A 16535-nucleotide genomic window follows, 5' to 3' on the forward strand; every position below is an offset into this window, starting at 1 on the left:
AAATAGATAAAGAAGAAAAAATACAGAATCATAACATCGTCTGTGATCATCAGTGTGGTGCTGACATCCGCGCATTTTTCCATACGTACATGTGTATAAATTTCATATTTATTTTTCACAAATAGGAAATCATACTAAATCGACATACTGCCTTATGGCCTGCCTTTTCCCGCCCCGAGGATCATGCACCATGCCCCACGGTCTGTTTGCCCACCTCTGTCCGCGACCTGCATGGTGCCGCACTTGGTCATGGCAACCAACGTTATGAAAAATTTTACTGAACACGTATCATCGCAGATTTTCCCATGGTTTTTATTTTGTTTGCCAGACATGTGCAACATTTATGTAAAAATACCTAAAACAGAATTCACAGCTTCACAAACTACACAGAGACTTAGTTCAGCGCCGGAAGGAAGGCGGCCGCGGAGCTGTCCCAGCGCCCCTCCCGCGGCCAGCAGGCGCCTGGTGAGCCCCGCCCCCGGGGACGGCACCGCTTCGTTTGGCTGCTCTGAGCACAGTAAAGGGAATCCTGTACGGCGCGCTTTGCACACACGAGGCTGGTCGCGCCTCCTCGTCTCCTTGTTTGTGAGCTTCAGCCGCAGAGACACGAGTAGTAGCAGTGTGTCAAGGTGCCATGAGGAGAGTGAAGTGAGGAAAGATCCAGCCAGCGTTCAAGCAAGTGGGGAGGACCGCCGGGACGAGGATGCATATGAGAAGCCTGCGAGACCACCTTTGGGTGACTTTCACTGAGGATGCACCCTTGGGATCAGACCGCTTAGAGGCAGGCTGTCGCACCTCCTACTAATCCCTCAAGCTGCTGAAGGTGGTGACACCCAGCATGTCCTCTCCACCAGGCAGCAGGCTTGGAGGACTTGACCAGGGAGCTGGCCAGCCAGTACACCAAGGATGCTTGCTTCCCCATGTGGCTGTTGACAGGCAGCAGAGTGAAGCCAAAGCCATAACGTGCCTACTCGGTGTAGGGTCCTGGCACCTGCCACAGGAAGCTCAGCTCTGGCAAGTCCTGAGCCCAGAGCCCAAGTCCGAAATGGCCCCAGAGGCAGCGGGAAACCTAGGAACACCCCTGCTGTTCTGTGCTCATGGGCCACTGGGGACCTCCCTTCCCCAGGCAGATGCCAGAGCTCATCCACTAGTGGAGGGGCAAGTGTCCAGGTTCTAGAGCCACAGCTTCTGCCAGGATAGGGATGAAGAGTGGTGTCAGGGGGACCAGGCACCATTTCCACACTATCACCAGTGACAATCACTGTTGGGAAACTTCACTGAGATGGCATCAGGAGGCCATGGGGAAATGGGACCCACATCAAGCACAGATGAGTGTCATCTATGGACCCTGTAACCACACAGGTGCCCTTGTCAGGAGAAGCCCCACAGACTCCCCAGTAACAAATCAAAGAGAAGCCGGCTTCCCCAAGTCATAACCCAGAGTGTGGGAACCACACTGGGAGCTTAGAGATGAATGAAAACGGGACTTTGCTGACCAAGTGGACACAGGGCTCTGAGCTCCCCAGAGGCCACAGACAGACTCTCCACTAGGGCATCCTTGAGGGGTCTTACAGGAACCTAGACCCACCCCCGACCCTAGTTGGGCCTCCAGCTGACCGCAGGCTGGGTGGAGCCAGAATACTGATGACTAAGGGTCCCGATCAGGCCCCATCACTCTCCAGGACCGTCAGGAGACAGGCGCAGGCTGATCACACTACCGGCCCCTCCCCACAATCTTCCTCTAAAAACCCCTGCCTGCAAGCCAAGGGCGAGTCCAGGACCTTGAGCATTAGCCACCTGTCCCCCTAGCCTGGCACCAGGCGGGAACCATCCACTGTCCTCACTATACCCAACGCTGGGGTTGTCTTCCCTGTAGGCCAGGCAGCGGAACCAGGTATATCTGGGTGGGTAAGAGGAGCACCCTCTTCGGAAAGGGATTGTCAGTCCGTCACCCACCCCAGCAGGGCAAGGTGCCCCAAAACTCCGCCAGTAAGAGCCCGCCAGCCCCAGCCTCCGGCGTTGCTCCAGTGGACCCCTCCCCACATCCGCCTCCTCCTCCATGAAGTGAGGGGCCTCTCCGTGGCTGGTTCCACTTGCCTGTGGTTCTACCGGATCAAACATTTGAGTCAGACATTTGCTTGCATGTCCCAAATTGAAATTCTCTATTGTTGCCAAATAAACATGTTTTCTCTGGTAAAATCCCTGTCATTTTATTTTTAAGGCTGCCCTGCCCCACCTGGCGGAGCTGCCCAGCCTCCCTGTGCCCCACGGACCCCCACCCCCTCTCCTCTTGGCTCTTTGACTCACACTCACTGCCTGGCTCTCATGTTTCTGAGCTTTGGTTTGGAGAGGGTGGCAGGGAAGACGGGGGCAGCCCTCACCACCGGGGGCAGATCTGAAAGCAGACCTTCCCACAGCCCAGGTTAGCCAGAGGACAGTCTCCCACAGGTGGTGAAGCTCAGACATCTGTCCCCCTGTTGGCCTGGATGTTGCCCTGGCACTGATGCTGTACCAGAGAGGTGCCAGGACTGGGACAGGATGGCCCAGCAAAGGAGGGGTTGAAGCTGGAGGCCAGGCCAGGGTTGGGGTGTCACAGGGTCCGGCTTGAGGCCAGCTAGCTGACTGGATGGCTTTTGCTCTATCAACAGGACCCCACCTCTGTGTCTGGGAACAAGAGAGGCTGAGAGGCAGACAGACAAGGAGAGAGAACTGGGCAGAAATGGTGGTCATCAGCATGTGCGGTGCTGTGCTCACCCCAGACCTCAAAGAGGGAGTGCTGCTCCAGGAACATGGGTCACCTCCCTGGCCCTGGGCTCTGGGGGCATGTGGTCCACGTGTGTATCCCTGGGCTGCAGGCAGCTGGGGTGGCATCTCTGGATGGTGGCAGCCCCAGTCTGTCTGATCCTGTACCTAACACCCCTCCCTTCCAGCTGCTTGTCCCTGGCACACAGCCCAGCTGTGGTCAGTCAAGGAGCCAACCCCCTCCGCCAAGCCTGGGGGTGGGCACCCACTGGCAGCCACAACAGGAGCCACAGAGGCTGACAGGGGGAAGAAGAGCCGGATGAGGGATGCCAGGGCCCGTGTGGCAAGGGAAGGCCGGTAGTCCCATGAGCAGCTCACTTTAGGAGTTTTTCACCACATAACAATTGGCCATAAGACAATTTTTCCGTAAAAGGTAAAAAAATAACTGGTTGGCAGCTTGGTTTGACAGTCTGGTTTCATCAACTGGTAGTCGGTTCAGCTTCATTTCTGCATCGATGCAGGACTAGCATTTGTATATGTCATAAATCTCAGCCCCTAAAGGCCTGTACAGCATGTAGTGCTCAGCCTGCATTTCCCATAGAGGTCTCGGCACAGGTCTGAGGACAGGTAACAGTACACCTGTGTGGACAGCTCTCCCGCCGTGGAGCTCAGGTGCAAAGGCACCTTGCCTCCCGGGATTGGGAAACGGATGTCTCTCTTAATGAAGGAAGGAACTTGAGCGTGAATGACAGCACAATGGGATCAAGGAGATGAACCCAGAGCAGAAGAAGGTGTCAGAAGACCATCCTCCGGTACAAGCATAAAACGCCGTCGGCCACTTGCGCATTGCCATGAGTCCACACACGTTTTAAATGAGCTCGGGTGTTTCACATTTTGCAATAAAGTCTTTTTAATTTTGCATTCATTGTCCATGTTTCATCATGTACTTCTTAGCGAATGTCCCTTTTATTTTCTGTGATTTTATGTCTCATGGCAAAATTGCCTCCCAGCCAATCTGTTACGTGATGAAAATACTCGCAACAAAGATGCTCCGGCAAACACGGAGAACTGAGAGCCTGTTGGTGGTGTACTCATGGAAGAGATGGGCAGGCATATGGGGCCATGGCTCCCCTGGTTGCCCACCCCCCACCAGGACCCCTTCCCAAAGCAGGAGAGGGTGTAGAATAGATGCTGCAGCATGTTCTCCAGGTTCCCACACAAAATCTTGTGTCTTGGGCAAGATTTTGAGACTCGGTGTGCCTCGGTTTCCCGGACTGTAACAGGTGGCCCCACACGGCGCAGAGCCCTCCGTGTGGCCGATGCTGCGTGCAGGGTGCCCCTCCTGCTGTGCCCCAGGCTCAGCAGTCCCACTGCAGCCAATCTTCCATTCTGGGATGCATCTCCTTCCGCTCCCAATTCATTCCCTGTATCTATTATTTCTGTCTTTCCTTGGCCATCCCATCCCCCACCTTGCTTATGTACATGTTTTTCTTGCATTGTATGAGCTACGCAAATCCAGTAGTTTGTGACCCCATCCTAGTGAGCGAGAGTAGGTCAGAGTAGCAGTTTTAAATGGGCCAGACTTGAGTCCGGGGCAAATGAGTCTGGGGTAAAGCCATCACTGAGAGCTTTGGAGCCCCAGTCAGTCACCTCGTCTCCTTGAGCAGAACTTACCTGGCTGGGGTTGCCGTAACAAGTACTACGGGCATCAGAAGTGCCTTGCCTGGCAGTTCTGGAGGCTGGAAGTCCAATGTCGGGGTGTAGGTAGGGTCAGTCCCTTCCAGACATCAGGGAGCATCTGCTCCAGGCAGCTCCCAGCCTCTGGGGACAGCTGGTCATCTTGGTGCTCCTTGGCTGGTAGACACATCACCCGGCCTCTGCCCCCATTTCCCAAGGCCTTCTCCCTGAGCGCAATTCTGACCTCCAGACTCATCTTAACCAGTTACTGCTGCAAGGACCCCCTTTCCAGATATGGTCACCTTCTGTGGTGCCGGGCTCAGCACTGCAGCATGTGTCTTTGGGGGCTCAGCCCAGAGCACGACTCACATCTGCAAATTCTGGGGCCTCAGTGCCCGCTGCAGCCCTAGTTGCAAATTTCTCCTTATGCTCCAGATGTTCTCTGGGGACCGCAGCTTTAACACAGTCTCGCGGTTGAGATGCTCTGGTGCCCCAATCCAGCCCTCTGGCTGGACCATCTTTCCCTGATGGGAGCCAAGTAAGTTACCCCCTGCTTTGTTGGAATGTCATCGTCCCCAGCTTCCTCGGACCTAGAGCAGCAGCCCCCTCTGTCTTTGCCCACAACTTGGCATTGTATTTTTAATCAAATCTCAATTTTATTTTAGATATGGAAAGCCTTAGAATTAGAAATTTTTTGAGGTATAAAAATTATATAAGCATTATATTAGTGTCAGCTATACAATGTAATGATTCAGTATTTGTATATATTGCAAATGATCACCCCACAAGTCCAGTTAACATGTCACCACACATAATCACAATGTTTTTGTTGTAATAAAAACTTTCAAGATTCCACAGTATGATTATTTATACATATTATTGGCTATACATATACATTATTAGCACATACATCCCCAGGACTTACTCATTCTGTAACTGGAAGCTTTAACTTTTGACTCCCTTTCCCATTTCACTCCTGTGTCCCCCACCAATCTATTCTTTGTGTCCATTTTTTTTAGATTCCACATGTCAATGAGATATGGTATTTGTCTCTGACTTATTTCACTGAGCAAAAAGCCCTCTAGGTCCATCCATATTGTTACAAATGGCAAGAATTCATTCTTTCTCATGACTAAGTAACATTCCATTGTGTATATGTACCACATATTTATCCATTCGTCTACCTATGGACACTTTGGTTGCTTCCACATTTTTGGCTTGTAAATAATGCAGCAATAAGATAAACATAGGGGTGTATATATCTTTTCGAATCAGACATGTGGTTCGCAAATGTCTTCTCCCACTCTGCAGGCTGCCTTTTCACTCTGTTGGGGTCCTTACTGTGCAGAAGCTTTTTAGTTTGATGTCATCCCACTTGTTGATTTTTGCTTTTGTTGCTTGCCCTGGATACTTGGAGTGTCCAGACCAGGGGTGCAGACCACCACCTGGGTATGTCTGATGTGAGTTCGTGGGAGATCATGTTTGTCCTTCTTGGGTACCCCATCGGGGACCCCACGATGGACACACTCCCTCTGTGCCCACAGTGAAGGAGGTGAAGGTGCCCCTTTTGCTGTGATGAAGAGACCCACGGGGGCGGCTGGGGCCTGACAGTACTCCAGCAGTGCTTTCAGCTGCACAGATGGGTCTCATCTAAATCAGGTGTTAGGCGGTGGCTGTGAATGTGTTGCTGGTGAGGCCGCCTCAGAGCAGGGCCTCTCTGGGAGCCAGGTCAGTGCTGCCTCCTACTTACAGCCTGTCCACGTGGGCTCTGCCCTGAGGGTCTCCCCACCTGCCCTACCGAGGCACAGCTCCCTCTTCCTAACCATGCCCAAACACAAAAGAGGCCTGGGGCCCCTCACTGACACCCCATTATCAAGTATAAAGTAAAAAGACAACATGTAAAATTTTAATTAGATGAAAAATATAAGAAAAGATGCATAGACGTTCATACTATGGGGATAAAGCAAATCCCAGTCCACCAACCTTAAAAGGAAGGCCTGTCTTCAGCCCCACGCAGGGAATTGCTGGGCTGACTGAAGGTTAGGTGCACCTGAGGCACCCATTGCAGGCTCCCAGGTCCCAGCAAGATCCCGGGAAGCAGAGAGGCCGCCCAGCCCCATCCCAGCTGGGTGCTCCTCTTACCCACCCGGACGAGCTGGGTCTGCTGCCCGGCCTGCAGCAAAGCCAACCCCAGCGTCGGGGTGTAGTTAGGACACTGGGCAATTCCTGCTGGGCACCAAGTTAGAGGACAGGTGGCTAATGCCCAAGGTCCCAGACTCGCCCTTGGCTCGCAGGCAGGGGTTTTTAGAGGAAGATTGTGGGGAGGGGCCGGTAGTGTGATCAGCCTGCGCCTGTCTCCTGACGGTCCTGGAGAGTGATGGGGGCTGATCGGGACCCTTAGTCATCAGTCTTCTGGCTCCACCCAGCCTGGGGTCAGCTGGAGGCCCAACCAGGGTTGGGGGTGTTTCTAGGTTCCTGTAAGACCCCTCAAAGATGCCCTAGTGGAGAGTCTGTCTATGGCCTCTGGGGAGCTCAGAGCCCTGTGTCCATTTGGTCAGCAAAGTCCTGTTTTCATTCATCTCTAAGCTCCCAGTGTGGTTCCCGCACTCTGGGTTGTGACTGGGGGAAGCCGGCTTCTCTTTGATCTGTTACTCGGGCTTCTCCTGAAGGCTACATTCCCCCGTGGTGTTCCCGGGCCCCCATTCTCAGGGCCCATCTTTCTCCATCTGAGCAGGCCCTGAGCGTCAGCAGGGGTCCTCCCTGTGGCCCTGCACCCTGGCCAGGCCACCCAGAGCCCCTGACGTAGCAGTGAGGTGTCCTGTGGTTCATTCAGCTCTGGAGCAGCCACAAGGTGACAGGCCTGCCCCCACCCACACCACTCCAGAAGCACCACCTTACCTGTGTCGGGCCACCTCCACAGCTGCTGTGTCCACCCCCTGCCCTCGAGCATGCTTCAGCAGGGCGGGTGGATATACAAGTGTGCTGTGGAGAGGGGCCCGAGGGGCAGCAGGAACCTGAAGGGCCACCAGGAGGATCTGGAGTCTTGGGCCTGAGCAGGATGAGCAGCCACTATACAGAGACCCAGGCAGATGGGCCAGGCCAGGGCAGGGAGACCTGTGGGTGGGCCAGACGCAGGCAGCCCAGGACCCCACAAAGTTCAGACCCCGTGGGAGGCACCACAGTGAGCTGAAGAGAAGACAGTGACTCAAATGGTCACGAATTCAGGTCACAGGTGGGGCAGATGAGGGCCCAAACCGAAGAAAAGTGGGGCAGCCCCATCCACACAGGGCGATGATGGCTCCCAGGGCCCAGCAGCACATGTCCACACAGGGGCTTCCTGAAGGGAGGCCTGCAGAGGGGCTGTGCAGGAAGGTGGCTTCTGTGCACATACTGTTCTCCCCCAGGGTAGCTTCTCAGGTCACCCTGACCATGAGAGGCGGGTGGCTCCATCCAGACCTGGGATTCCTGGGGGTATCTGAGAAGAGGACCTGGGCTTCTGGTCCCAGACTCGGGCATGCCGCAGGAGGGAGGCGGGAAGGCGGTGGGGCAGGCAGGCCGTCCTCAGAGTCAGGGTGGGCCCCACAGGTCCCACTGGCTTAGTGCTGGAGCGCCCCACCATGACACCTTCTGCCTGATCTCTGTGGAATCACACTATGTGCTTCTTGAATAAATGTATAAAGAAGATGCGCATTAAAACTGCCAAGGGAAGCTCCTGGCATGATGTGCTGGTTGTGGAAGGTTTGGACACAATTAGGAATAAGAAAAGACCACTGCTGTTTGTGTCACCCTGGGAGAGCCAGAGGAGTGGGCAGATTCCCAGGCTCCAGGGGCCTGTAGCTTTGATGAGAAAGGGGCTCCACCTCCCCTGGGCAACCCCATCCAAGCCTGGCCCCCTTCCAGGCCTCCTTGGCCTCCCCAATGCCCTCTGCCCCCCAACTGGTGGGATGAGCCTTCCACAGAGATGTGTGGACCACCCAGCCTGCACAGAGCACCCCTTCCACAGGGGGCAGGGCACCCCAGCCTGGGAGGTCTCCTGGCCCCAGCTCATGGGTGGTGCCCACCCTTATATCTGGCACATGATGCAATCTAAGGGAACAGCACCTACAGTCACCAGACTGGCCATGTGCCAGCCCCTCAGCCTATCAAAGGCTGGGAAAGGTGCCAGAGGAGGGGCAACAGTGGCCAGTCCAGGCAGACTGGGCCCCGGTCTCCCCAAGCCCCGGTGTAAGCCAGGTGGTCCCCACTGCAAGGACCATCCTGTGATTCCCCCTTGTGCCCAGTGCCAGGTGGCCCAGGAGGGAGGCCTGCCGGTCACATGTGCCCTGGCGTGGCTCACTTGGATGGGCCCTGCCTGGCACCAGCTGCAGTGCCCTGGGTCCCTGCACCATCTCCTCCTCCTCAGTGAGTAGGCCACTGCAGACAACCTCAGGCCATTCCTTCCCTGGATGCAAAGGGACCCCTTGCCAAGTCTGTGCCATCACATGTGAGGAAGCCTGCCCAGCACACATCGCTCAGGGCAGAACCCAGTAGAACCCTGAGTGCACAGCCAGGAAGAGCAGAAAGGAAGGGTGGCAGTTAACAGCTCAGGTGAACAGGGTGAAGCAGCAGCCACCCCATCATCCCAGGACTGGAATTGCAGTTGGCACAGTGACTGTGGAGCCCAGTGGCATGGGACGTGTTAGGTGGCCTCACTGGGCCACACTTCAGGTCTGGGTGTTTGTTCCTGATGGGCCCTCCCCACAGCAGGGAAGCCAAGGCCGAGGCCCAGAGCAGCATGGCAGAGGGCTGAGCACGGGTCCCAGGTGCGGGCTCATGTAGGGGGCCAATGGGAGCAGCTACAGACCCAGGGTTGGGTCCAGACAGAGAAGCTTCCTCTTCTGAGCCTCAGTTTCCCCAGTTATAAATCGGGGATCTTGGACCAGCCTGCCACGGCGAGCTGACCACACAGGGGCAGACCTGGCAGGTATGGGCTCAGCTATGGCTCCTTCCCCGGACCCTGGGAGCTTCTGACCTGCCCATATAGCCATTATAGTCAACCTTGATTCCATGTAGATGCGTCACCTGGGCCGCCATGGGAAGGCCTTCCTCTGCATGCCAGCAAGCCGAGTGTGAGTGTGCAAGGGCATGTACACTCATGCATTCATGTGTGGATGTGAGCATGCCAGCAAGCCGAGTGTGAGTGTGCAAGGGCATGCACACTCATGCATTCATGTGTGGATGTGAGCATGCCAGCAAGCCGAGTGTGAGTGTGCAAGGGCATGCACACTCATGCATTCATGTGTGGATGTGAGCATGCCAGCAAGCTGAGTATGAGCGTGTAGGGGTGTGCACATTCATGCATTCGTGTGTGAGCATGGCTGTGGTGGGAGTGAGAGTGTGGCTGTCCATGCAGGGGATGAGAGCTTACATTGTACATGTGGGCATAGCATGAGTGCATGTGTCAGTGAGGCTCTTGCTGGAAAGGGCTGCCAGCCCCTGAGAGGTGGCTACAGGTCTTTGTTTTGGGGGCCAGCTTGGTTGGGCCTCTTTTTCCATTCAGGGGCAATGCCCCAGCCCGTCTCTGTGAACTCCAGTCCCCAGAGTCCCTGCAGGAGACACGGGGGCCCCTCACTGCCCATGTCGGTGGTGCCTGCACCATAGTCCCAGTTCTAAGCTTGTCTTGAGATGGGGGCCAAGTCTAGAGGAGTTGCAGGGCTCTGTGGTGATGCACTGCCAAGGGGATTCCAGCAAGGACAGAGCCTTCCAGAATCTTCCTGCGAGAGTGCAGGAGGGAAAGTGGGAGGGGAGGGCCTGGTGGTCTGTGACACACCTCTCCTCACAGCCACTGGTTCTCCCCACCTCTCAGATGCCCATGTCAGGCCCTGGAGCCCCCTGGCCTTCTCCCCAGCCCAGCCTGCAGTGCCCGAGGGGGCGAATGCCACCTTCACCTGCAGCTTCTCCAGCACATCCAAGGGCTTTGTGCTCAACTGGTACCGCATGAGCCCCAGCAACCAGACAGACAAGCTGGCCGCCTTCCCTGAGGACAGCAGCCAGCCAGGCCGGGACAGACACTTCCGAGTCACACCGCTGCCCGACGGGCAAGACTTCCACACGAGTGTGGTTGCTCCCAGCGCAATGACAGTGGCATCTACCTCTGCGGGGCCATCTGTCTGCTTCCCAACATGCAGATCACGGAGAGTCCCCTGGCAGAGCTCACAGTGACACAGGTGTGGGCCTGGGAGACCCCAGGGCAGGGTGAGCGGGAGGGGGGACCCCCAGAGCAGGGCGGGCAGCCCTCAGCAGGAGGTTCCAGGGAAGCGAAGGCAGGAGGGCCTGCTCCAAGCTGACTCCCATCGCTCCGCAGAGCCAGTCCTGGAGCCACCCACAGAGCGCCCAGCCCGCCACCCAGGCGCACCCCACTGCAAGTGGTGGGCATCACGAGCATCCTGCTGAGCTGCTTGCTGGTCTTTCTGCTGTTGGCCTGTGCCCTGGCTGCCGCCTTCCCTAGGGACACTGGAGGTAACGCCCAGGGGTGTAGCCCAGCACACAGACGCCCCTCCTGCCACGCTCCACAAACAAGGCCCCCCAGGGAGGGTGCACAAAGTCTCCCCAGGGTCTAGGGTCCCCTCCCTGGTGCAGCTCTGAGGGGTTGTGGAGAAGCTGTCAAGGTCACACAGAGAGGCAGGGAGCTGTCCCCCGCCACAGGCTGAGCCACCCTGCCTGCCACCCCCCAGACCTCAAGCCACAGGACACTGCAGAAGAGCCTCTAACATCCTCTGGGCTCCTGCGGTGACACACAACCACCGGGGGAGAATCGGGATGCCCACCCCACCCCCACGTGCACACACTGGCTGCAGGCGGTGCTGGAGCCTGGCCCTCGTCCTCACTCCTGCAACAGGTGGACGGCTCTGGGGCTGGAAAGAGGCATGGTTCTCCAGGGGCCACGGCCTCAAGGGGACCTGGCTCGGGGGTCAGCCCCTCCCCATGCCCCACTCGCCAGCTGTGCTGGCCACGCTCTCCCGAGACAGCCACCTGGGGGACACAAGGCCAGAGAACAGGCGCCCCAGGGCCTGCACAAGCCCCCAGCAACAGCCAGCCTCCCCGCCTCCCCAGCATTTGGGGGAGCAGCTGAGTGAAGGTGGCAGCGCTTCACCGGCAGCCTCCTGGCCTCTGTGGAAGCTCACTTCTCCAGTGACTCATTTTTTCTTCCTTCAAGTAATTTTGAGAATGCGCTGTGTGCCCATGCCTGCCACAGGTGGAGACACACATGGCACTTCTGTGCAACAACAGCTGGAGATGGCCCCTGCAGCTTCATTGATTATACACCTGCTGAGTGCTGTCCGCACCAGCCAGGCTGGAGGGTGGGTTTGGTGCCCTGCAGTGGGCGCTTGGCTTGGTCATGCTGCCACAGAGACCAGAAGACTAGTACTGGAAGCCAGTGGTCCTGCGTGCCTGGTACCCAGACAAATCATGATCCAAACCAGACCCTTGGCAATGGGGGAGGGGAGCTCCTGGTGGTCCTGGGGAGTGGGGATTTGGTTGGATGACGGAGCAGAGGGGAAGACACTGGGCCGCAGTGCCCTGGGGGCAAGGAACCCCACGGAGACTCCAGGGGAGGACTGCTGGCCTCCCGGGCTCCTTTACTTCAAGGCATTTCTCTGCAGGGCCCTGCACAGGCCGGAGCCTGGATGAGCCTCTGGTGAGCCCCTTCCCTTTGTGGCTGATCCCATGGGCCCCAACTGCGCCAAGGGTAGGCTGGGGTGGCACTGCCTAGGGGTAAGCATGCTTCAGGGCAGCCATACCCGGCACCGACCAGGTCACCATGTTTGAACCTGGGGCCACAGGGCTCTGGTGGGGAGGGGGGCACAGCCCTGCCCCCACTCTGTGTGTGTGCACGTGTGTGTGCCTACGCGCAAGTGCCTGTTGGCCACTCAAGAGACACTGACTGCTCCCTCCTTGTCCCCCCCAAGAAGGAGGGCCCGTCCACCATGCCTGTGTTCACCGTGGACTATGGGGAGCTTGACTTCCAGTGGCGAAAGAAGACCCCGGAGCTGCCCACCCCCCATGTCCCTGAACAGACAGAGTATGCCACCATCGTCTTTCCAAGCAGGCCAGTTTCCCCAGGACGCAGGGCCTCGGCCGACAGCCCCACCAGGCCCCAGCCTCCAAGGCCTGAGGATGGCCACTGCTCTTGGCCCCTCTGATGGCCCCTAAGCTGGCCTGTGTCCTTCAGACCATCCTCCAAGACCCCGGGGTCAGCACCTTCCCTGGAGGAACACGCATGGGCACAGTGGTGGGGCCACTCCTGTCTGGGGACCACCCCTGCACCTGGGTTCAGCCCGCCTGGCCCTCCTGTCACTGATCAAGGCAACCTGGGGGCTGAGGGTGGGAGGCGTCACCATCCAGCTCAGCAGAAGGGGAGGACACTTGCTCAGGCTCCAGGCCCAGGCCCGGCCGAGCTGAGAGTCAACCCCTGAACTGCATCTCTGCATCTCGGGGCACATGGGGGAGCAGGCAAGTGGGGGCACAGGGCCCTGGTTGGAGACTCTGCCTTGGACCCTGGTGGGGTGCCCCCACAGCAAAGGGATCCAGCACACAGTGCAGGCCCAGTGGGGGAATGTGTGGGGCTGGGCCCTCCAGGGTGCCTGGTGCACCTGAGCCTGGAAGAGAGCTCCTGGCAGCAGCGGGAGGCAGAGGCAGGGAGCCCACGGGCTGACCTCTGCATGCCTCCCCTCACCCTAAGCAGGCCTGGCCCATCAGGCAGCCTGGAAGCTGAGGTGCTGAAGGGACAGGCCAAGCTGGGGCAGTCCCACTGAGACTAGAGCCCAAGGAGTCTCCCATTTGTCTGTGCTGGGGGTCTCCTGTTCCTCGCAGCCCACTCAGGGTGCTACTTAACGGGGCCTGGCCAGGCTCCCAAGGGGTGGGGGGTGGGGGCAGGTGTGCTCTCGGAGCACATGTCCCAGCGTGGGCTCTGCACACACTTGAGGGCCCCTCCCTGTTCTGTTATCATCATTAAATCATGACAAAACCTGTAAGAAAGGCCCCAGCTCTCCTGCCCACACGGTTGGGGAAGGTGGGGTGGTCCGGCCCAGAGGGTGGGAGGGTCTGGTCCTCACAAAGGACAGAGGCCACACACCAGCTCACCTCACAGTCTCCCACAGGCCCTCCCAGGCCCCTCATCTCTGTGCCCCACCCTCCCACTCACCCCTCCTACACAGCCACAGCCTCCATGGTGTGAAATCCCTCTGACTTCACAGGCTGCCAGGCATCCCCCAGAAGCCCATCCTAGGGTCCCACAGCCCTCTGCCCTCAGAACAACTCCATCTGGCATGGGGCATCCAGTATCTTCCCTGCTCCAGTTCCCCCATGCCCCCCACACCTGGGAGTCCCTTCAGGCTGGGTCACCGCCCCAGGTGGGGCCAAGATGAGTGGGTGGGCTTCACCAGGCTGTGAATGAGTGGGTATTGGAGTGTTGCAGGCAGGTGGGGAGCGACATCTATGGGGAAACTCAGCCCTACGTGTGTGAAAAGGAAACCTCTCCTGTCCTCCAGGAAGGGAGTGCATCACCACCATAAAGGGTCCTTGTGCCCTGTCCCCATCTGCTGTGGCCCTCCCAGTGGGCCTCGTCTGAACTCCCAGGGCCAGGAGTACAGATGCCCTGCCCACTCCGAGCCCTCAGCACTCATCCTGTGCCTACCCTGAGGTCCTGTCCCAGTGGGGTGGGCAATGGGCACCACTCCAGGACAAGGCAAGGGTGCTGCCATGCTCTGGAGGTGCCAAGCAGGAGCAGGCATCGACTCCAGGGAGTCTGTAGGTGATGCAGTTTTGCCCGCCTGAAAAATCCAACTGTATAGTCGAAAAACTATGACAGAATTAGAGGATCTGGTCAACTAAAAGATATAAAATCAACATCTAAAAATAAACAGCTTTCATATATACAAGGATAGTCAGTTGAAAGAAAAGTGGTAAAGAATTTTCTGTTTATGACAGCAAGAGAAAAGACAAAATGCATAGGGCATGCATTTAACGCAACGTGCCTGCCAGCCTGCAGAGGAGAGGCTGAGCACAGGTTGGCTGGGGCCATTGGACTCACCGTGCTCTGGGGCTCTGATGACCCGGCACCACTGACTGAGCCATCCTAATATAATTCATAAATTTAACACAATCCCAGTAAAAAACCCACATTTCTGCAACTGCAAAGTTCAAATGGAAAAATTAGCAAGTAACAGCCAAGCACACCCTGAAGGGAAGTGAAAGTCCAGCTTTATCAGATCTAAAACCCCCGTCACCAAAGCGGGGGCACTGGCATAGGAGAGAACAGGAAGACGGGGGGGCAGCTGACACTGGGGCCACAGCATGACCTGGAGCAGCATCGAGGTGGACCCAGACCTTGTGCCAGGTGCCCATGTGAACCCCAAATGCAGCAGATAAAAGTGTAAGGAAAGCCTACAGACAGGGAAGGACACTCAGGTGAACGTCTTCTTGTTGGAGGGACAGGACAGCCTTCTTCACACTGGCCCCAAGCAGGGTGCCCCCAAAGAGGCGCCTGCCCTGGGCTGTGCTCGCGTCACACAAGGCTGACATCCAGTCACACAAAGATCTGCAAATGTGGAAAGAGCAAGGTGATGGGAACAGTGGAAGGTGGGTAGGTGATATGGCCAGTGCACATGCACGCATACGCCCACACATGATCACACACACGCCACACACATATGTTCCATGTACACGTGTATGTATCCTGAAACAATGGAAGGACGTACAGTTTGACTCATAATGAGAAGAATGCAGATCGCAACTATGCCTACCCAGTGCGCAGCACATGTCGCGGGGTCGCAGGAAGCAGGCTCCTCACGCACTGCGGGTGGAAATGCCAAACTGGAGGGGAACCAGGCTAGAAGAGTTGCCTTTTGGCCCAGAACCCATCCACCCCCTGAAATATCTCCCAGGGCGACCAGCTAAAATGTGAACTGACAGAAGCATGGCACCCGGTCCTGGGTCTGCCCTGGGGGCTGGGCTGGTGGCAGGGCCACGTGCCGGTGGGCAGTGGGAGTGTGTGTAGGAGGGACAGAGACCACGTGGCCCCCAGAACGAGGAACCAAGTCAGGATCCAGTCAAAGGGCAGGAAGTAATCTGAGAATCAGAAATATCAAAGTTCAAGTTAAAATGGATTAATACACTCTGAGAAAGTTTGAAAGAACACGAGTTCATATTGATAACTAAAAAAATGGCAAAAGCATGTGCAGCTGGGAGGAAAGGAAGCGGTTGCTTCCCCGAGCCAACGGGGCTGGCGGCGCGGGCCGCCCGCTGATGGAGTGTGGCTCAGATAAGAAGTGAGAGAGGGCCCGTCAGCTCTTTGGGTGCTGCCTTCCCGTAACAGGCCCCTGCAGTCGCCTCCACTCATTTTTTCTGTTCCCCTGCGGTGCCCCAGTGCCTGTGTCAGCGCCCGGCTGGGGCGCCTCACCCACCTCCACCCACACCCACTCCGGCCGTGTCTGTCCCAGCCGGCATCCACACATGTCACGGAGCCGTATGCAGTGGTCTCTGAGCAGCCCACCCCAGGTATGGACTTTCAGGATGAGGCCTGAGGTGCGCAGGGAACACCCAGTGGGAGGGGAAGTAGCTGCCCCTGCAGCCCGGGGCCACCAGGCTCCAGGTCCTGTCCCCAAAGAGCCCCATGCTTACAGCCCCTCTGCCCAGAGGGACACCATCCCACCACCTGTTGCTCACCCTCTCCTGGTCTGCAGGGCTGGAGGTGAGGGTTGGACACCTCAGCTTAGGAACCCAAGGTCCTGAGGACAGGAGGGATGGAGTCTGAACCCCACCCAGAAATCCAAGATCAGGGCCCTAGAGGACCACATGGGGACCCTGGACAGATCTTCCAGCAGGAGAAAGGAACCCACCCTCTCAGAGATAGCCTACCCTCAGGGCCATGAAGGTGGGGCTGGAGGCCTGCTCCTTGGGCTTGGCCCCAGTGGGTTGGTGGTCTGGTGTGGAGGGGTCCCGCTTTGCATCTGGATGAGGCCTTAGTTTCTGGGGACTTCAGGATGTGGGGTGTAGCCAGCATGGTGTGGACTCCCTTGACTGCTGCTCAACCACACCCCTCCTGTGGGTCCTGTACCCTCTGACCCTGGTCAGGC

At 57.3% G+C, this 16535-nt stretch overlaps 1 protein-coding gene across 1 annotated transcript; it reads left to right on the forward strand.

Annotated features, from left to right (window-relative positions):
* Nucleotides 1-9490: 9490 nt before the first annotated feature.
* On the forward strand, nucleotides 9491-12602 carry PDCD1 (programmed cell death 1). The gene is given in 7 exon segments (XM_037009765.1): nucleotides 9491-9527; nucleotides 10265-10522; nucleotides 10525-10625; nucleotides 10765-10786; nucleotides 10789-10917; nucleotides 12063-12097; nucleotides 12369-12602. Coding segments are annotated over 7 exon segments (816 nt in total).
* Nucleotides 12603-16535: the final 3933 nt, after the last annotated feature.

The sequence above is a fragment of the Manis javanica genome, chromosome 12 (assembly GCF_040802235.1).
Source record: "Manis javanica isolate MJ-LG chromosome 12, MJ_LKY, whole genome shotgun sequence".
In the NCBI taxonomy this organism is placed as follows: Eukaryota; Metazoa; Chordata; class Mammalia; order Pholidota; family Manidae; genus Manis; species Manis javanica.